The sequence below is a fragment of the Schistocerca gregaria genome, chromosome 2, assembly GCF_023897955.1.
Source record: "Schistocerca gregaria isolate iqSchGreg1 chromosome 2, iqSchGreg1.2, whole genome shotgun sequence".
Classification (NCBI taxonomy): Eukaryota; Metazoa; Arthropoda; class Insecta; order Orthoptera; family Acrididae; genus Schistocerca; species Schistocerca gregaria.
This window is the reverse complement of record NC_064921.1, coordinates 944,457,131-944,480,245: the sequence shown is the minus strand read 5'-3', so window position 1 is coordinate 944,480,245 and position 23,115 is coordinate 944,457,131. Positions and strand designations below refer to the sequence as shown.

General features: G+C 40.7%; 1 protein-coding gene across 3 annotated transcripts in view; it reads left to right on the top strand.

Annotated features, from left to right (window-relative positions):
- The window catches only part of LOC126335397 (monocyte to macrophage differentiation factor 2), a 159,011-nt gene that overhangs the window by 76,516 nt on the left and 59,380 nt on the right, over positions 1-23,115 (top strand). For all 3 annotated transcript variants that reach the window (XM_049998640.1, XM_049998639.1, XM_049998638.1), the window contains one exon: positions 5,490-5,647. In XM_049998640.1, coding sequence (XP_049854597.1) covers positions 5,490-5,647 — 158 coding nt within the window. The remainder of the gene's footprint in view (positions 1-5,489; positions 5,648-23,115) is intronic.

The window sequence follows — 23,115 nt, the reverse complement described above, 5'->3', positions numbered from 1 at the left end:
TATAGATTAGCTTAGCTTAGCGCACATCTGAAGCCGTTTAGTATTATCAGAAGTGATAAGGGTAAAGCAAGAGGAGAAGAATGACAGTGACAGTGACTGTTAGGAAAGAACAGGATGTAAGCAGAGAATACTTCACAAAATCTTAAAAATCAACTATGGTACTTTGAGAAATTGATTGCATCTCTTTTATTGTTACCAAATTTACAAATGTTAGAAAACAAGATTCATTATCATACTACCCGCCACTTTGGAGGTGGGGACAGGGTTAGTGATTGGTAAGCGCACATTTGTTGATCTGGAATTACAAAGACATACCAATTTTTTGTAATGTTCTAAAAGTAAGTGAGACATGTTGGATGCCAATTCCAATTTTATTGTTTCAAAATAAACAAAAGAAACTGCAAAGCGAAGATTGAGTAAATAAAACTGTAATCAGAGGACTTAATCCACAAAAACCTTTAATTTGTATCACAGTTGTTTTAAATATCTGGTTCAGGCAGTGTCACATACACTTAGTTTCGTCACTCAACAAACTGCAGTAATATTCATGATATTCCCACATGGTCATCTGTTTCTCACACATAGCAAGCAGATTCTTAAGTTTTGCAGCTGATAATTGAAGGTATTTCATGTATGTCTTGGTATAATACATATTTGACTAAGGTGATCCCTTTCTTTATAAGATGAGAATGTCTTTCTGGTCGTATTGTGGTACAGCGTAGTGCGCATGACGATAGGATAAGGATTTCTCCTGCAGCTTTGAATGATTTGCGCCCATCCGTCAGAGTGGTACACTGCCACATACTACTTACTTTTCTTCTCTGTCTTGAAATGAATAGTCACATTCATTTGCTGTCTAAAAAAGTTGCAATCAATTAACTGTAAATTTGAGTGATTTCTGCACAGGAACTCAGGAACATTACTGCTTGAACATTACCCCCTGAGCTTGAAAACTGGGGACTGATGATGTAAACCACAAGTATCCAGTAAAGACAACTCATCACGCCAGTTGAACTTTGCTGGATTTGTCATTAAAAACTGCAGTATTTCACGTCTCATTGAGACTATCTTGTCTGATAAAAAGTTCAGAGAATAATTGCTGTTAATTCTCTAAAGCCCTTTTAAATGCCTTCATTCACAGTAATTTATGGAAGACACTTCTGCCTCAGTATTATCCAGTGTTCCTCTGAACTTTTTGTCGGCCAATTTGTTTACACCAGAGAAACTTTCTTCCTAGGGGATAGCCCTGGTGATGACAAGGAAGTCACCTCACTCTTAACTCCTTCCAGTCAAGGCTTCATTATTCAAATTAAAAAGATTAGCTGTACTGGTAGCCATGCTTTCGCCTAACTGCTGCACTCTGGCATCAAAATGCTTAATCACACATGCCATTTTCTCATGAAGCTTATTAAAATCTGTATATCATTTAACTTCTTATTTTAACAACTCTAATTTTTGCCTGAGGCCACATGCCTGCTGGAAACTTGTATTTATTTTATTCTCAAATTTTTTGATACATCCATTTAGTTGAGCTCTTATGCAATCTGTTTTCATAGTAGGTTCATAACAATTCATTTTCAGACCCTCTTGCATTTTTTATGACCTTTGTTTTCCAAAATTATCCACAATCACATATTACAGCCATCAAACAATGGATATTCCAGGGTGAAATAACAATAATGTGGGAATAATAGTTTGCTGCCCAACATGTAGAGGGGATATTGAGTTGAAGACAGGCACTATGACAAAAAACTACTAAAATATTTAAGCTTTGGTACAAAATCTTCCCAAAGTAAAGAACACACACACCCATTCATGCAACCACAACTCGCACACATGCACGCTGAGGCACGGGTCTCTCTTGCTTAATGTGATCGCAAATAGAATGGTGTTCATTGAATTCCTGTTCCAGTAACTGGTCAATATGAGATTCTGTTTATAACTGATTAAGCTATAAAATAAGAAATTTTAAGCCCCCACACCAGTAGACCCTTGTTAGTGCAATTACAGGGTTTCTTGGTGGCTTGATAGAAATACTGTTGGGCCAGAGCGGGATAAGCAAGATAACTTTGACAGTGACAACAGCAGGTTCCTGGTGCTTGCACCGTAAGGTGGTGGTGGAAAGCTGACAAGAAGAGGCACATGGGACAAATGTGGCAAGATACTGGAATAGAAAGGAGAACTGATAGAGGTACTCAGGGTACCCTCTGCCACACGCCGTCAGGTGGCTTGCGGAGTATGGATGTAGATGTAGATGTAAAGCAGAGTTTCCAACCACACCTTGTAGGTAGAGGATCATCAGATGCTAGTCCTTCATCTGCTGTCATGCACAGGCTCCTGCCAAAGAGGCCAGTAGAAGAAATATTTGTTTCTGCCTTGAGATCAGTGCCTTCAGTGTAAACTGTTTGGTCTTTGCAACATGGAATGTCAGGCTGTAGTGCCCAAAATCAATGCCAGTAAGCTAGCCCACTTCTACATTTATCTTTAACTGTCTGGTTTCGGTTGCCTGAGACAGCAGTCGTGTTTGTGAATTGCATACGTGTGTGTGTGTGTGTGTGTGTGTGTGTGTGTGTGTGTGTGTGTCATCTATTTTTGTCGAAGGTCTTACTGGCCGAAAGCTTTATTTGTGACAGTCTTTTTGCTTCACCATCTTCGCTATATGGTGAGAAGCAACTTTCTTTTTAATAATATTATCTTTAACTGGATAGTTAGTACCCTATAGCTCTTGCAATCTGTCCATCACTCATCTCTACTGACCTGCATTCCTCAGTGTTCTTCACAATGCATGAAAAAAAAAAAAAAAAAAAAGCACACACACACACACACACACACACACACACACACACACACACACACACACACACACGGACAAAATCTTTTTTCCAGGAGTAAAAGAAATATTTCTTCCACAGCAAAGTAATACAGAATATCACATTTTACTTTGTACTTATTTGAACAGCTGGTGTAGCTAGTGTTCATGTCATAGTTTTTCTGTGCCTCCATTTTAATCATGCTGCATTAAACACATGCTCAAGGGGTTAACAAACATTTCTTCACATCTTTTACAAATCACTTATTTCTTACAAAATAGGCTTATTTTTTGTCTGTTGTTGTTCACTGTTTATTTCAAAATTACTAGTTTCAGGTAATGTTTCCCATCCTCAAATATGTTAAACAACAGAATAAATTACAACTGGGTTCTAATTCTGTGTTTACAAAGTTTAAAAATTGTCTTTTAATTAATATTCAAAAGTTGTATGATATGTGGTATGTCATATTAAAGAATAATCCGTCCTAATGGAACTATCAGTTCATTACCATATACTGAAATCATATTTGCATGTTGTCACTTAACATTAAAAATTTTAAAAGTAATTTAATTGGGGAAAATGCCTGCAGCATTAAAGAATGCTGTCTATATGTACTAACAGATTTTAAAAAACAGTACTTTAATAATTTATGTAAAAATATTCAAAGTGCTATACATGAAGCATTTCTTGTTTGATGTTCACATGTTCACCCACTAATCATCACTGTCATATACTGGCATGTAGGGTGCCACTCAAGATGGTTAGTCCTTCAAGTCTGAGAATTGAATATAATTTATTCCATATAAGGTGCACCGACTTTGAGCTACACCCCAGTAAATATGCATATGTGACCTCTCATAAACACCCACCTCTCATGAGTTCCATGTCCTTGTTTGACATGTTCCACTTCCTTGTGATTGAGTCATTAACTAGACCTAAGGAACACAAAATAAATAAAACACACAACACTAACTGAACAAAAGTGTATCAGTTCATATTTTCAGAACTAATTTTCTGTCTGCAGTGGAATATATGCCGATTTGAAATGTACTGGTAGATTAAAACTGTGTCTCACATTGGGACTTGAACCTGGGACCCTTGCCTTTCACGTGCAAATTCATGGAAGGTGTCCCACATGTCTTGTGGGACTAGTACTCCTGCAGTCCTGGTTTGCTACAAAATTTTAACCCGCTAAGAAGTATCAATTAATATCCTTCATTGTGGCTGACATGGAACAGCTGGAGGCTCAAAGCACCCTCTGTGTGTCCTTCTCCCTCTTAGAATAGGTTGCTTCAACTCTGCCCCATGGGGCATAAATGACTGTAAGCACATGCAGACTGTCAACAGGACAATTGCAGGTAGCAGGCTACCCACCTGCAGCACACTCTGTGTACATTGACTGGTGTAACAGGACGTTTAAATAAATTAAATATGGCATTTCAAATGAAGGATGTGATAATTATTAATTTGTGTGATAAAATTAATGTGTTAATGAATGAACTGTGTTTATTTGAAAGGCAGTGTGGTGCAGGAAACTTAATTTCTTTGAATGTCTTCATATGCTACAAGTACCTCTGTACATGTTTTATGGTTTGGTAGCAAAACATTGTGTAGCTTTGACCACGGGTTGAGACAAGGATTCAGGACCTGCATAGCCTAGAAAATGAATTGAAATTAATTGGCACTCTATTTTCAGTTGCACCAGGTACAGTACCTTTGGAAATGCAATTAGAAGTGATTGGTTAACAAAACTGCACTCTGCTCAGGTACAAGTACTACAATAGCACAAATGTGTTGGTTGGTATTGTGGTGTACATATAGAACAGTTTCCCAAGCTAAACAGAAACTTGGCTGACATCAGGTCTGTGGGTCAACATTTTGTTGCGAATAACTTTTTTCTGTCATGAAAATTATTAAAAAATTGCAGGACAGTTGCAGCTTCATGATCCACTTCCGATGAGCATTCTTGGACTTGCACCAGCATGGGGTCTTACACTTTATTTCATCACTTGTGAATAAAAAGAAATTGTCATGTTCCACAAATCAAATCGAATATTAGAATTTATATTTACTTAAGTTGAATTAATTTGTTAAAAACCACCCTTTTCATATTTGCCAAGATTTCGTCAGCTCATTTGCATGTTTTAATGTGTGCTAAATGTTGGCTGCCTGTATGGGACCTATTCTTCCCTGTGTGGTCAGCAATCAGGTACTGGATATAAACACCATTTGGTGTAGTATGCTCGTTTACAGACCACATTCTCTTGATCTTCATTGAGTGCCATTTGAAACGTTAACAAAAACAAAACACTTGTAACAGCATTATCAAAACTTTGCTGAATATTAAAATACATATAATTCAGTAACACAACAGAACATATTCTGGAATGTCAGCTCTTTCTGTCATTTAGGGAAATTTTAAAATAAAAAAGTGATTTTGAGTGCAAATCTGGTGTAGTGTGTTCAGTTATCACTAACAGTGTCGAGTGCAAGCTGTCGTAACAACCAGTGAACCATCGTGGCACAGTCTGAAGAGAGAAAGTTAACATAATAGGCTGGTATTTGATGAATTAGTGTCACCTACATGTATTGTTAATTGCTTTGATGCTCTTTGTCAGTGATAAATTACTTCTGTATCTACTCCTTGGTGTGTGTAATGTGAACAATGTTGTTATCTAGGTATGGGTGGTGCCCAGCATCATAGCATGCTTTGCCCTTATACAGCGAGCAACTAGCTGGCCACAGTACTGGTCTGCAGTGATATATGGTTCTGCCCTTGTGCTTCTCTTCTCTGTATCAACATTCTTCCATTCAGTCTTCTACTGTAGTCACAACAGGTATGCTTAGATTTTAATATCTATACATATTTACAGATGTCATAAATTCAAAATAATGGGCAGAAATTAGTCATGTCAGTTTGTCAGATAGCAGTCTGTGAACAAATCTTTTGCATTATAGTTGTACTGCTAACAGTGACAAAAACTTGATGATGATGATGATGATGCCAGTGTGACCAATTGCATCTTATTCAGTTGCTGTGTGTATTTTTTAATGTGGTTTACGGCAAAGGGACATGGCCATTGAAGTCCACATATGTTCTGAATATCCAGTGGTGTGAAAATTGGGACCTGGTTTCTAGTTGCTTCCCATTCCTACATCTATCTTCCTTTAATTTTCTTCTGTTTCTTCTGCTTCTTTTTTTCTTCCTCTGTTTCTTTCTTCATTTTAAAATATATTGGTTATATGCATTAGAGTTACCCCCAGATGGTAATTGGTTTTGGTTTCTAGTTTCTTTATTTTGAAATACAACATTTAAGACTGTTTTCTCTAGTATACTGCTCTTTTCTAACCAGCTTTCCCACCACAAACATGTAAATAATGTGAGCTGATGTTGGAATATTTACCACCTAACAGACAGCAACACTAAAGAACAATTGCATTATCTCAGGCATTCAAAGTTAGTGAACACCCAAGATTAAATTGGTTAAAAGGTGAAAAGGTCAAAGTAGCTACACAAATGAGATGAGTTAGTTCAAAATCTAAATCAAAGAAATACAGTCTGAAAAGACGCAAAGTTCTGAAGTCATACTTTAATTATTGTCACATGCTTAAATGACAGACCCTTAATTCTTGGCAAGTAAATACTTCATTCTGGTTATTTGAATTTGTAATTTTCACAAAATATTATTGAGAATACTTTATAGTTAAAAAGAAAGCAAAAATAAGAAAAGGAAACAAAATAAAGACATTGCATGTTTGAAACATTCAGCTTAGTCAAACATGAAAAACACCTTATATTGGTCAATGCTGTCTTTATAATCAGGTACCTGACCCATGATTGGTGAACAGTGTAAGATGTGCAAGAGTGCATGTGGTAGCCATTTGTTTGAAAAAACAAATCATGTGTAAGTTGTAAGTACCTAATTTCCAGCTTACAACTTATAATCAGTGCCATAAAACTGTGCAAGATATTGTGACCTTATAAGAAAAATCAACAAAATTGGAAAGAGAAAGAACTTTATTGAGCAAAACACAAAAGGAAAATTTTTGTTGCAGAAAGGTAATCACATTTTCTGATGTAAAGGAGCTCTGATTTTGTCGTCAAAACATTACAAAAATACACCTAATATCTAGATGCTTCTAGAAGTAAGTTCTTGTAAACTCAGACATCTGCTGAAAGTGAAGAGCTAAGCATACATACTGAATTTCATTTTAGAAATCATCACAAAATAAACAGCGTAGTTAAACCACCCAAGAAGTTCAGTTCCATCACTGCAGTAGGTGTGGCAAATTTTCACTACGGAATAGCTGTTACAGTGTGGACATTGTAACATAGCAATTGCCCACAAGTGTAAACATACAAGAACTTAGATTACCTAAGGGGGGAAGAGAGGTTCAGGGGAACACGCCTCGCCTCACTCTTGCAGAGTTGGCAGCCGACACCCATGTTTTGTGCTTCTGTGAAACTGGAGCTAACACATGGTCATTTGAAAAATATGAGGGTGGTTTGAAAAGTTCTCAGAACCCCCACGAGAGGTTAGCACTAGCGCAGAGAGTTGTTCACATGATATTCATTGGACTGTTGCCTGTAATACGTACCATTTCAGTGCTCTTGGAAGAGAGCTGAGAGCTGTGTTGGTCATGTAGCTCTGTTGTTGTTTCCGTGTAGTGATTTGCGAAGATGGAAAAAATAAAGATTCAAGCAGTGATTAAGTACTTTATAATGAATCTCCACCCAGAACTGTAACACGGTGGGGAAATCTACTTGAAATATTTTCAAAATTTTCCTTCAGATGCTCTGCCACAACATTGCTGAGCCAGAGGGCCTATAGAGACATCCAGTTACCATGTTTGAGGCTGCTTTAACCGTGACCTTCACCCAAATGATTTCACATTTCGGGTCTCTGTCAATTTCCTTTCCACTTTTTATCGCTATAAACATGCCTCCCCCCTTACTTTCCAGCCTGTCTCTGCAGTATACATTCCAATCTGAGTTTAGAATTTCATTACTGTTTACATCTGGTTTCAGCCAACTTTCTGCCCCTAGTACTATGTGGGCATTGTGAGCGTTTGTTAATGAGAGCAGTTATGGGACCTTTCTATAGACGCTCATGCAGTTTACTATTACCACATTAATATTGTTACTCCTTGATGCGTTTTACCTACTACTACCTTGTCACATCTCAGAAGGCGTCTTATTCGACCTAGGGAGGGAATTCTCTAACATAAAAAACCCACATGTGCATTCCACAAGTACTCTGCTACCCTTGTAGCCGCTTCCTGCGTGTAGTGCACGCCTGACCTATTCAGGGGGACCCTACATTTCTCCACCGGATAGGGGAGGTCGAGAAATTTGCACCCCAGATCTCCGCAGAATCGTCTGCGCCTCTGGTTTCAGCCTTCCACTTGGCTCGAAACCAGAGGACCGCAATTGGTTCTGGGAACGATACTACAAATAGTTAGCTCATATACCATCCCACGGGTGAGGTTTTCTGCCTTCACCCACTGCACCAACTGCCTTATGAGCTGAGAATGACCTCTGAACCCAGACGGCAGGAGTCTTTGGTGCAAACATGAGCAACAATTTGCAGTCGGGTGCACTCAGTGCTCTCTATTGCTGCCGGCAGGGCCTCCTCCACATCTCGGATGAGCGCCCCCCGCCCCCCCCCCCCCCTCCCTGCAAGCAGACAGAGTGAACACTGGCCTTCTTCCCCCGACCTTTCTGCTATTTTCCTAAGGGGCTCCATCATGCGCCCAATGTTGGGGCTCCCATCATTAATAAACCCTTCCCCCTATGTGCCTGCTCAGATCTTGCTTAAGGAGTGGCCACATGGCCACTCACAGGCAAAGCAGGCGATGCCACACGGCCATCCTCCGCAATGACCCTCTGCCTCGTGCGCCCGAACGCCACTCCCTTTGGGGAGTGGATGGCCCAACTGCACCCGGTACCCGCGAAGATGTCTCGACAGCAGGGACCGTGGGTGAAGCATGTAACACCTGGGGTGTACCATGCAGTGCACCAGACTCCGCACTGCTGCTACACTCCAAGGCAGCAGCATGAAGATGGCTGACCACGGCCATCAACACATTCAACTGTTCACGAACAGTTGCCAGCTCCTCCTGCGTCCATATACAGCAGTCTCACATCCTATCCATCCTAAGAAATCAATTTACTGTAGAGAGTTAACCAACTTTTAACTAAACAGCTAATTCACTAAAGGCAGCTGATAGCTGACTAAACTGTGGTTACCAGAATACAATGGGGGACTCTGCTCCTTCATATTCAGCTGTTGCCAAGTGGACAAATGAATTTAAATTTGGTCGGGAGAGCTTAGATTATGATCCATGCAGTGGTTGGCCAAGATATGTCACTACTCCAGAAATCATTGCAAAAGTGCACAAAATGGTCATGGAGGATTGCCAATTGAAAGTGTGTGAAATTGCTTACACTTGCCAGATGTCATCTGAAAGGGTATATCACATTTTAACTGATGAATTAGAAATGAAAAAATTATCTGGAAGATGTGTGCTGCAACTCTTGATGCTGGATCAAAATCGCAAGCCATCACCACGACAAAATTACATGAACTGAGGTATGAATTGTTGCCACACCTGCCGTATTCACCTGATATGACTCCATCAGACTTCCATCTGTTACCAAAACTGAAAATTTTTCTTGCTGAATGAAGATTCACTTCAAACGAAGAATTGATAGCCGGAGTTGACAACTATTTTGCAGGCGTGGAGGAAACTCATTTTCGAGATGGGATCAAGACACTGGAACATCTCTGGATCAAGTGCATTAATCTACAAGGAGACTACATGGAAAAATAAAAATAGTTTCAGTGATGTAAATACTTCTTTTCTATTCCACTCTGAAAACTTTTCAAACCACTCTTGTAAGAAAGTAATCAGCAGTTACTAATACAAAGCAAAGCAATTTTTGATAATGGCTACTACATAATTGCTTTCTTAGGTTGGCAATATCATTTATGAGGAAGTTCAGGACAGATCTCTAGCAGAATTTTACACAACCATAGTTTTCAAACACCCTCCCACCTAAAACTATGATTTGTAAGTAAAGAAGTGGAAACACATGAATAAAAGTGTACAGAGTATGTACATGCAATATGAAAACATATTTCATTACATAAATAGATTGTGGAGATTGACCTCTCATTGTTCAGGAAATTAGGGAACAATTTTATAAATACGAAGGTTTCAGAAATAATGAGTGTAGCGTTAAACAAGCTATGTGATATAAGTTCTGTTCCTGATAAGGCAAAAAATAATACAAAGAAAAAGATCCAGGATAAGAAACATAATTTTGGCATTTCTCAAGACTACATATAGGGGCCATTCATACTTACATCAGTGATTTCCATTTCCTTACAGGGGAAGTCTGTGAGCTTAGTTGGCTAAAACCAAATAAAAATGATTTTAAAATAGAGAAATGTGTATATTCTACCACCCATCAAGCTCATTAGTCTGTAAATCTCTGCATTAGTGTAGAAACAGTGTCTGAAGGTTAACAGATCCAAAGACTATAGACTCAAAGCTTAATGAAGAAACAATATCATGTTACAGACAATTATGATTACCAGATTCAGGATAGTTATAATAGATATTATATGGCAAAAGCTGAACCTTTGCAAGAAACAATTTATTTTAATATATGCATTAGTTATGGAGTTAAATTTCCCAAAAAAGCACTTGCTGTGGTGTTCTACATTCTTCCCTTATTTGACACCACAGTGCAAATCAAATATGTAGTTTAAATGAAGTGATTCAAACACAGGAGAATGGAACAGTGTGCACACTTGACAAGGGCAATATGTGGACATGTTATGTCATCTACTGCGTATGCACATGGCAGTAGTCCAGCATCAATGATTGACGTGCTTGAAGAACTTGAAAGGTACACAGCCAAAAGAAATGAACCTGATAGGAATCTAAATGTACAGAATGAATTTCCCTGTAACACTTACTTTAACATATATGATGACATGCTCCAGCAGGTGTGCAATCCCAGATGTGTTTGTAATGTTAGTTGACCATGTTGAAGGCAGTTGGCACAGACTGCAGCCAGTGACATGCATAGAGTCACTACTGCATTGCTCATCACTCAACGTGCTGTGGTAGTTGGAAAACTCCACTTGCCACTCTACTTTCTCAAACTACTATAATTTAATACTTTTGTTAATTTGTAGCACTTGTTTGCAAAAAGCTACAGTTATTTTTGTAACTGTGTTCATCATATGCACACATCATGTGATCATACAAAAAAAATTTATCCCACCATGTCCTTGTATTTTATCTTAGTTTTACACCTCCAGTGACGAACTATACTTTGTGGTGCCAGATCTTTATGGATCCATAATACACTGACAGGAAAAAAATTGCAACACCAGGAAAGAGCTGTGCAACATAAATGAAAGCCGGTAGGTGTGTTTCTGCAACTGAAAGATGATGTCTGTTCAAATTTTGCACCAGTTGCAAAAGAGTGGTGCTTGCAGTGCCACTATGAGGTTGTAAATAAGGTTTGCTTTAAATACTCACTGTAACGGTTGTGAGTTTAGTTACCTTTGACGTTGAACTTAGAGAGTTGATGTTAGTCAAGAATGCCTTTAAGGCAACAAAGATGCCATTATCAGCATCTCACTGAGTTTGAACATAGTTGTATAATAAGACTGTGAGAAGCTGGATGTTCGTTCTGCAGTATTGTAGAAAGACATGACATGAATGTAACCACTGTATATGATTATTGCTGGGAGTGGAAGTCACAAGAATGTATGGTTGCAAGACCAGGCTCCAGACGGCCACGTGGCACTCAAAGGGAAGACCACTGTCTGGCATATGGCTCTGGCCCAACGTGCTGCATCTGCAGCAGCAATTTGAGCAGCAGTTGCCAACACAGTGACACAATGAATTGGTTACTCCAAAGACAGCTGTGAGCCAGATGCCTTGTAGCATGCATTCCATTGGCCCCAAGCTACTGCCATTTGTGATATGAGTGGTGTTAAGCAAGAGATCATTGGAGGGCAAGATGGACTCTGTTGTGTTTTCTAATGAAAGCTGGTCCTGCCTCAGTGCCAGTGAAGGCTGTATGTTGGTTACGAAGATGCAAGTTTAGGGCTTACAACCAACCTGCCTGCATGCTGGACCCACTGGACCTACACCTGGAGTTATGGTCTGGGGTGTGATTTCGTGTGACAGCAGGAGCACTCTAGTGGTTATCCCATGCAGCCTGACAGCAAAACTGTACATCAGTCTGATTATTTGAGGTGTTGTGCATAATGCTCACCTACATACCACTGTTGTGACCCAACATATTATACAGTGTGTCAACATGTTGACTTGACCTGCTCGATCACCAGTTCTGTTTCCAATGGAGCACATATGGGACATCATTGAACAACTACTCCAGCAATATCCACAAACAACAACTGTATTGACCAACCAGGTGCAACAGGCATGGAACTCCATCCCAGAAACCAACATCTGACACCTGAACAGCACAATACAAATGTGTTTGCATGCTTGTATTCAACATTCTGGCAGTTATACCAGTTATTAATGTACCAGCATTTCTGATTTGCAGTGGCTTATATCACACTTAGATTAACCTGCTTACATTAGCGGTAATATGTTACCAGACAAATTTTTTGGTGTTGCAATTTTTTGTTGTTATTTATACAACTTTTAAGGATAGCATTTATATTAGCACACTTCAGTATTTTTTTATTGTTACATTATTCCTGTTCCAGCTTTGACCTGAAGATAATCTGTAGTGCAAATTGAAACTGGTTGTAGGTAATCAAAAGTTATGATCCAGGCAGTATTTGTTTACTATATAACTAAAGAGATACAATGCATAAGACATTGTGTCAATTCGTTAATTATGTAACCGATAGTAAAAGCAACAGTGATCACACAGTTTAAATCTTTGGCATGAAGTGTTCCATTCTGCTATGTTCTCATCATTTCATTGAAACTCCACCCTACAATACAAATGAAACTACATGTATTATTGGAGCTTACATGGTATTACTTGCCATCACCATAACTGCTTCTACTATTAATGCTACAGCCACTACCACATGTAACTGAATCTACCATTACTACTGCACTCAATTACATTCCCTTCTATGAATCATACATGTACACTATATCTAAATGAAATACATTAAGAACAATAACAACAGTTTTTGCCTTCCAGTCTGTGCAAGGTACACTATTGCTCCCTGGTCGATAGGAGCATATTGTAAATTTCTTGTGTGCAACAGAGAATGGTGTTGTAATCTGCCTCTCCCATTGTCTCTTGAACATCTCATTGCAGGGGACAAATCACCCATTACAAGGGAGAAGTACTGTTTTCACTGAAGAGTGCTGCTGTATGCCAGGCCAAGTCACCCCAATCCTAGATTCTTGGATGATAGGAGACAACCCATGTCTGCACTACAGCTCCGACATTGAATTTATGTTCACTGCGCATGCGCCTTTGCCTGTCCATGTGCCACAGCTGTTGACTTCAAGTATCTTCACTGACTTGTGTCCTGGTCTTTCACCACAACCTCTTACTGTAGACTGAGGTGAGGTTGATTGATTGGGTGTTTATTGAAATGACATTGGTGATATTGTCTAGGATTTTCCACGTCTCCCACTTCTGTAACTCATTGACATCAATCTTTTGTGACAATTTAGCTGCTGCTGATCAGAATCAACTACATTGCGTGCAGTGGACATCCCCAGATAGTATGTTCTGATATGCCTCTTTTGCCATGAGCTGACTGAGAAGTCTGTCTTTGCCTAGTTTGATGCCAGTAGGTTATGTAAGGGCCTTGGCCTGTCAGTTCTTTTGAGGGATTCAGGTGTCTCTTTTATGGCCTCTCTTTTATGTTTGTAAGGAAACGATAAGTATGCCTCACTGTTTCGGTGACAGGAGGGGAATGTGTCAGGGAATTTCCCATAGGTTTATAACACGTTTCCCTATTAAATTCCGCACTTCAGATGGTTTTCCTATCTTCAACCAATACAGTGACACTTAGTGTCAGTGGCTGGAATGGACCCACAGTTATCCTTGCCCATTGTAAGAGGTGACAAAAAGGAGTCTTACATCTAATGGAACTTTTATTTTGACAACTTGTCCGTTATTAAGACATGCGTCAGTTTTAGCTCATTTTAGAATCGTTCCTTTAATTTTGTAGCATAATTACTTGTCGTCCCCTTTTAGGGTTTGACCTCCACATTCCTAAATTTCACAGAAATGGACCATTCGGGGAAGGGTGACTTACTTGGTTTATAATGTATCCACCATGCACTGTGATTTTCTGCACATACTATTAAAATGGATTTATGTTCAAAGCTTATCTGTCGTAGGGTGGGGTGCATAGTTGCAGCCACCTGACAATGAAGGGATCACTTTATTGGCGCCTGAACTGTAACCAGCCCATGTATGTTGAGGAGTAGGTGCCTGCTCAGTCTGGAGGCACCGGGACTCGGGGCAATGGCTACTATGCCAGCTAGCCTTTGCCGTGGCAGTATGGTGTCAGTGGGGAAACACACCAATGAGAGGGAGTGGCATCAAGGCAGATGACCCGTGATGAAATGGATTAAACTCATCCATACTGGTGGCCATGTCAACACGGCCATTCAGCCAAGTGAAAGAAAGTTTTGAATGCAGAGGCTTACAACCCAATGGTTTTTCCATCTTTGGCCATGCTATGGGATGTTAGCCGGGCAAGGGGGAATGAAGGCTGATGGTTCTCCCAGTTCCTGGTATGCTCCAGAACTGGCAGACAGTCTTTTGCAATAATGAAGTCACTGTTTCTCATTGAAAATATTGTGGATCAGTTTGAGAAGTTGCTGCAGTAGGGAAGTTGAGAAATGGATCTTTATTGATCAACACATTGAATACTAACCAATCACAAGTACTTCAGGCTTGTGATAAGGTTGGGAGCATACCCATTACCACCTCTCCACGTAACAAACTCAACGAGATTCGAGAAGTCGTCTTCCATTGGGGCATGGTGCTACAAACAGATGAAGAACTCCACCCTAACCTTAAGTGGCATGGAGTCCATTTTGTTCATCACATCAAGAATGGACGTAAGGATAACAGGGTGGTCACAGGAGCTTTCATCCTAGCCTTCATTGAAAGTGTTTTATCTGGGAAAATTTGGTCATGGTGCATAGGTTTGATATTGGGCCATATTTTCCTCCCGCTATGAAATGCTTTATGTGCCAGAGGTTTATGATCTCCCACTACACAAACGAGGCTACTTGTGCAGAGTGTGGAATCATAAAGTATGAGGGTGGGCCTCATAAACAACCATCTACATGTTTAAACTGCCAAGAATTCCACCCCCCCCCCCCCCCCCATTCACCTATATGTGAATCCAGGAAAATAAAATGCCTTACTGCTTTTATCAAGATCTAAGGAAAAGTTTGAATGACTCCACCCTAGCAAAATGACACCTAGGTTTGCAAGTATTGTTTCAAAGTCCACACCTAGTGTGATGACAGGGTATGAAATGGCAACTCCTGACCCTAAATATTAGTGACCCCAGATATTAGTGCCTGTTTTTCAGTTGTGCCCTCAACTCCTAAACTAACAGCACCAGTGGTAACCCGCCACCCCCATTGGTACATCCAAAATGCCTTGTCATCTGGCATCGTCAGGGAAGAGGATGCCTGCCAATGTGCCCCCATCCCAGGACGAAACAGGTCAATAATCTTTCTCAGATCCGAGTCTGATGTTGCTTCAGTGAAACTATAATGGATACATTCACCACCTGCCAAACTCTGTCAATTAACAGCTGTTTACTCTGTTGTTGGTATGGTGCTCCGAGAGAAATAGTTCTCACAAAATCGAACCCCCTTCTATTAAAAACTACAAATCCTAATGTAAAAATTGCATTTTAACACCAAGAGGGTGCCTGAAGGAGTCTGCACACTCATACAGACACTTTCAGTGAGCAGGAACTACTAATCACTGCATTAAAAGCTTTGGCTGTTTATATCTGCCTGCCAGTTAGCGTAACTGTATGTATTGACTTGGCGCATAAGTTTGTAGCATTTTTGTTTTGCATGTTGGTATTCTGGTTGTTATGGATGTATTTACCGATTCTCATGTTTGTTTGTAGTTTACTGTTACTATTTGAGTTTACATATTGCTATTTTGTTACTTGGGGATAGTGAGTGGAGCTGTGGTTGGTGGAAAATGAAGTCTTAAGTAGAGAAATCAGAACATTTCCAACATAATCTTCTGTTTGAGTACAGTAGAGGCATGGCAGCAGCAGAGGCAGCCAGAAACATTTGTGTCATGTGTGGGAATAGTACCACACAGTTCTTTTGCAATTATAGTTATCTTTGTTTTATCCCACTTGGACTATAGATCTGTTGCTTATAGGTCAGCAGCACCATCATTACAGAGCTTGCAAGACTCTGTCCACCACAACAGTGTGTGGCTGGCAACTGGAGTTTTCCGTATGGACCCTGTAGACAACCTATTGTTTAAAGCTGGTGTCCCAGTACCGAGGGTCAGACACCAGCAACTTGTGGGAAGCTACATGGTCACAGCCTGTCAGATCACAACCAACAGTTCACACTATTTACTAATTGTCCAAAAATGGCTAGACCAGCTGTGCTACAATTGGAAGCTCTGTATGCAAGGACTGCCAGTTATCTATCCCCTCTTGTCTGTGTTCATAGAGTCCTCTCTCAGCACCCCTCTCCGCACCACCAGCACCCCCCCCCCCCCCCCCAACCCCCATGGTGTATCTCCAGTTGTATGTTTCAGATGGATCTCTTTTTGGTCCTAAGAAAAGTATTTCTCCCATCATTCTCAGATGTCTATTCCTTTCGGTTATCCATGATTACCCAAATTGCATCTATACGGATCGATTAAAAGTCAATAACAAGGTTGGGTTTGCTCTTGTGCAAACAAGGGGCATGAGAAATATTCTCTGCCGAGTGCATGCAGTGTGTACACTGCAGAGTTGGTTGCCATGTCACAAATTTATAAGTCCAGCTGTGGGGTGTTACCCGTATGCATGCTGTAGTCATTTTAGCAGCACGTGTCTGTGCTTGTCATGTTTGTAAACACAGAGTGATAAGCGGTTACGTAATCACTGAGGTCAACACTCACACAGAGTGCATCCCAGAGTGCCCCAACACTATGAAGAATTGCTTCTTGGCCTTTGGCAAGATCAATGTGTAGGGTGCTTTTTTTTTTTTAAAAAATGGAATAGGGATGGGGGTATATTTATTTTAATTTCTATAATAATGAGTGAGATCACCCACAACTTTAATTTTGCTACAGTTATCATCCCCTTTGACCTACAGTGAAACTGATTTGGATTCATTTATTTTTCGATGATTGCTGGTCCGCAGATCCAAAGGCATTGTAGATAGGAAATATGATCTACCCATGTCTCTCTTGTGGATCTTGCAAATCTGAAATGTCTGGTAGGCGATGATGTCACGTCTGTTGAACGATTCCAGTCCTGCCACTTTATCTACCTTTGGTCCATGTACTAGAGCTATGGTAACCCAGCCATTCCCGTGCTGTGCAGCATCTTTCTTAGTAATAGTGAAATTTAGAACTCCACCACAGATCAATGACGGGCCCTGGAGAACAACATGGGCACCTACATAGTTAGAGGTAGTAATGGAAATTTACCAATAGCTTTATACACTGCAGCCGGTCGAGCAACAGCATTGGCCCACTCACACAGAAGATGCCGCGTTATTATAGGAAGAGCAGGCGTACCCACTCACTTTGTGTACCTGCCTAGTCTATAAGCCCTTCTGCATGCTGGGCAGTCTGTCTTGTAGAATCATCTTGCTCTTCTGACTTCTGTTCTCAGTTGATGGAGAGATCTCTGCCATGGTACTTGTGAACTGAAGCCATTCATCTTATGACTGGTACTGCACTGTTAATGACCACTTGTAGTGGTGGAAGAAGTTCTTGGGTTATTGTGTACACATTATTCTGTATGCCCATTAGGTCCAGAGACAGAAAATATTCCTCAGATGGGTCTAGTTGCCTTTCCTTGTCTTGAATCATTTGATGTTTAATATGATGTCATCTCTTTGTTTGTTCAGGAATAACTTTATGGTAAAGATCATAATAGTGCAGTCACTTATGGCAAGGTGTTTTTCAACATTTCAGCTTCTGATCTTCCTGACTATTTGTTTGTTAACTATTGTGATGCTTGTCTGTACTGCACTTTGCACCAGCCCTCCCTTCATATGTGGGTGGGTTTCCAATACTGTTGCCATTTCCATATTTAATTCCATTGAAGCTTTCTGCAGAGTTATACCTCTTTCAGCATGCACTGGACTAAACCATTATGGTGACCTGATGTTCACTTCATTGGTATAGATGAGTGGTATCCTTTGACCAAGTTGAGTGTTGTCTTCAAATTACTGTATGTACCTGTCTATGGCATTGCTCAATTTGAAAGTCTGTTGAGGCGATAATTGAACTTCCTGTGACATTTAGAACCTTCACACAAGTAACTTGTTCATTTCAGTTTTGTGCTGTTTTTATGGCTAAGTTGCAGATTTATAACACTATACATTATGACTAGCACTGCAACTGAGATTCAGAGACTTCTCCACCTTTTGTAGATGGTTTCTGTAAGGATAGAATGTTGACTTTCATTTTCTCAGCTACATTGCTAATTTTATCCACGAGATCCTGACGACACCTCATACGGTTTAATCGAGATATTTTTAAACCCCCTTTTGTCTTTTGTTGCTGATAGTGAAATGTTATACTGCCAAGTGATTTAACAAATTGCCTGTACAGCTTCCCAATATTATAAACTGTACTAATTCTATGAAACTTATTCAGTAAGTTCTGTAGAATCTGAGTGTCAGTATACAGGTTTTTGAATTCCTTTTGAATGCATTTGATAGCATTGGGTACCACAAGCATTACAAATTTCTCTTTCAGCCATTTGGTTCTTATTATACATCCCAATACTGTTAGCAGGTTTGATAGTACTTCTAGTGTGCTGAGGCAGAATGTCTCTTCACATTGTTTGTAGATTTATTGTGTCTGTATGCTTCTCTTTGGTATGTTTACTTCCTGTTACTAGTTTTGCTTGTGCTAATTCACTGCATATTTCATTTGCTGTTGAAGTGGTTCAACATGTCTATCCTGTTTCAGTGTTTGTGTTAAAAACTATACTGACCCGCAAATTTACAGTACTACAACATCTCTTTTGTTGCACTTGATGTTTTTCTTAATGAATGACCCACTTCCTTTCCAGTACTTGGATATACCAGGATTATACTTTGCAGTGTTTTCTGTCTTTAACAATTATTCTTGTACCACTCCACACTGAATTTTGGTATCTTCTTTTGATACAGCATTTCTGTTTCCTTTTTCAAGGGGCAGCACATGCTTCCAGGTTTTGTAGATGTTCTGCAAATTCCAGTCATTTTTATGTCTTGGTTGTGAATGACACCCCTTCATCTTGATTACTCACATCTTAAGGGTACCTTTTGATTTTTTAAAAATTTTGTGCCAGAAATTCTGCACCCTCTCCACTCCTAGTTTGTTCTTAGTTGGAGATTTGTGCCATATACACATTCAGCAACTTATCTTCTTATCTTGAGGTGCTCTGTCTTCAGATATTTCTTAGTCATTCATCCATAATCAAAGAACAGAATGAGTGTGGTTGGAACTCTAAGCACTATTTCCTCACACCGTCCTGCTGAAAGAAAACTGTGACCTGTAGAGTATTTTGACACAAAAAATAATGTTCAGTTTTGTTTGAGACAGCACTTGTAAAATATAAGTGAGTGAGTGATGGTTTATGAAGTGTAGGTGAGAAATTCATACTGCTCTAGCTGATCCCGGGGTATAGACGGGTGACTACATTGTCAGGATGTTGGATGACTGAGGGTTGAGGCTGGGTGGAGGCCAGTGAAGACCTAAAGGGAAGGAACTGATGCAATCAATGCTTTATTTTCCACTTGTATATTAGCACTGCGTCAATGTGGGGAGGTGACCCCACGTGCCCCACTCCATGGGAAGAATGCTGGTGGCTTGTCAGATGGCAGCTAGCAATTGGCTAGCCGGTTGTGACACATACCTTGCTTTGCTTATGCCGGTCTTCAGTGCCACGCACATGACCCTGTAACATGTGCTACAAACACTGGCATCAACAGCACAGGAAGGTGACAGGAATCTTGCAGAGGTATCCAACTCTGTGACGAATGTCTGCACCCAGATGGCGAATGTGTGCAGTGAGGAGGCGTGTCTATCTCAGTGTTGGAATGGTTGCTGCCGTGCACAGGCTTCAACACGCTGCCCTCAGGGCAGGATACTGGTTGCTACTGGAGTGAGCCAGACAGGAAAGCCAACTGCACTGTGACACAAAGTCTGAAGGGCGGCCTTAGTGCAGGAAGCTGATTGCATGATGGTTGTTGCTGGCGACTCCATGCCAAATCCTTGCCTGGTGTACCCCCTGCATTCTGGTAGAATTGCTGGGCTGCAAAAGAATCTGCTACAAAATTGACCACTGGTTTTTTTTTTTTTTTTTTTTTTTTTTTTTTTTTTTTTTTTTTCTCCAGGTAACAGCCTGCCTGTTATGTCAAGGCACACCTTGTGGTCACATAAACATTAATAACACTAAAACATGATTGTAGAGTAATCCCTTTGCCTGCACTGCAAGAACAATGTATTACTGCCGCACTGGCAGGTCTCGCCAAGTAAGTCCAGCTCATCTTGCAATAATTCAACATCACTGTTGCTTTGGATGATATGACAATACCCTGCACTACCAGCGACTACTGCAGTCTCCCAGTGCACCCTCCCACAGATTTGCCCTTAAATTAATAGAGGAACTATGCAATTCATTGTAGGGATACACTCTTTGTAAAAAACAGTCTCTAGTAACTTTTTGATTTTGCAAAGATAATATATTTTTTCTTTAGTGTATGAAATATCAAAATGAAATATTTTTTCTTTTGTCATGTAATCATATAATGCTTATCAATTGATTCATTGCAATACTATGACTGCAAATGATGAACTGATCCATTTACAGATTTTAATCAAGTATTGTGAAAAATATGACATAGGTTTCAAACAGTTGACAGTTACAGTGACAGTTATACTCTGTCTCAACAGAAGGTATTTGATTACACAACTGAAATGGCAGTATGTCATTGTCATAACTTCATGTCAGAAGCACTATATTTCCTTGATGCTCAAAACTGTGCAACACACAAACTTTCAAACATTCATTATACCCCCTCAGAGAAATGTTGACCATAATGAATGATGTATCTACCTTTATAACTTTATATCACTTTTAAATACTGCCTGTTTTGCTCGCAGTCAGGGTAAGGACATAATGAATTCAGTTGTTGGACAAGTGATGCGCACACACACACACACACACACACACACACACACACACACACACACACATATATATATATATATATATATATATATATATATATATATATATAACAGAAAGAAACTTCCACATGGGAAAAATATATTAAAAACAAAGATTCCAAGACTTACCAAGCGGGAAAGCGCCGGCAGACAGGCACATGAACAAAACACACAAACACACACACAGAATTACGAGCTTTCGCAACTGGCAGTTGCTTCGTCAGGAAGGAAGGAAGGAGAGGGAAAAATGAAAGGATGTGGGTTTTAAGGGAGAGGGTAAGGAGTCATTCCAATCCCGGGAGCGGAAAGACTTCCCTTAGGGGAAAAAAAGGACAGGTGTACACTCGCGCACACACACACACACACACACACACACACACACACACACACACACATATCCATCCGCACATACACAGACACAAGCAGACATATTTAAAGGCAAAGAGTAAGGGCAGAGATGTCAGTCGAGGCGGAAGTACAGAGGCAAAGAAGTTGTTGAAAGACAGGTGAGGTATGAGTGGCGGCAACTTGAAATTAGCGGAGGTTGAGGCCTGGCGGATATCGAGAAGAGAGGATATACTGAAGGGCGAGTTCCCATCTCCAGAGTTTGGATAGGTTGGTGTTGGTGGGAAGTATCCAGATAACTCGGACGGTGTAACACTGTGCCAAGATGTGCTGGCCGTGCATCAAGGCATGTTTAGCCACAGGGTGATCCTCATTACCAACAAACACTGTCTGCCTGTGTCCATTCATGCGAATGGACAGTTTGTTGCTGGTCATTCCCACATAGAAAGCATCACAGTGCAGGCAGGTCAGTTGGTAAATCACGTGGGTGCTTTCACATGTGGCTCTCCCTTTGATCGTGTACACCTTCCGGGTTACAGGACTGGAGTAGGTGGTGGTGGGAGGGTGCATAGGACAGGTTTTACACCGGGGGCGGTTGCAAGGGTAGGAGCCAGAGGGTAGGGGAGGTGGTTTGGGGATTTCATAGGGATGAACCAAGAGGTTACGAAGGTTAGGTGGACGGCGGAAAGACACTCTTAGTGGAGTGGGGAGGATTTCATGAAGGATGGATCTCATTTCGGGGCAGGATTTTAGGAAGTCGTATCCCTGCTGGACTTCCTAAAATCCTGCCAGGAAATGAGATCCATCCTTCATGAAATCCTCCCCACTCCACTAAGAGTGTCTTTCCGCCGTCCACCTAACCTTCGTAACCTCTTGGTTCATCCCTATGAAATCCCCAAACCACCTCCCCTACCCTCTGGCTCCTACCCTTGCAACCGCCCCCGGTGTAAAACCTGTCCTATGCACCCTCCCACCACCACCTACTCCAGTCCTGTAACCCGGAAGGTGTACACGATCAAAGGGAGAGCCACATGTGAAAGCACCCACGTGATTTACCAACTGACCTGCCTGCACTGTGATGCTTTCTATGTGGGAATGACCAGCAACAAACTGTCCATTCGCATGAATGGACACAGGCAGACAGTGTTTGTTGGTAATGAGGATCACCCTGTGGCTAAACATGCCTTGATGCACGGCCAGCACATCTTGGCACAGTGTTACACCGTCCGAGTTATCTGGATACTTCCCACCAACACCAACCTATCCGAACTCCGGAGATGGGAACTCGCCCTTCAGTATATCCTCTCTTCTCGATATCCGCCAGGCCTCAACCTCCGCTAATTTCAAGTTGCCGCCACTCATACCTCACCTGTCTTTCAACAACTTCTTTGCCTCTGTACTTCCGCCTCGACTGACATCTCTGCCCTTACTCTTTGCCTTTAAATATGTCTGCTTGTGTCTGTGTATGTGCGGATGGATGTGTGTGTGTGTGTGTGTGTGTGTGTGTGTGTGTGTGTGTGTGTGTGTGTGTGT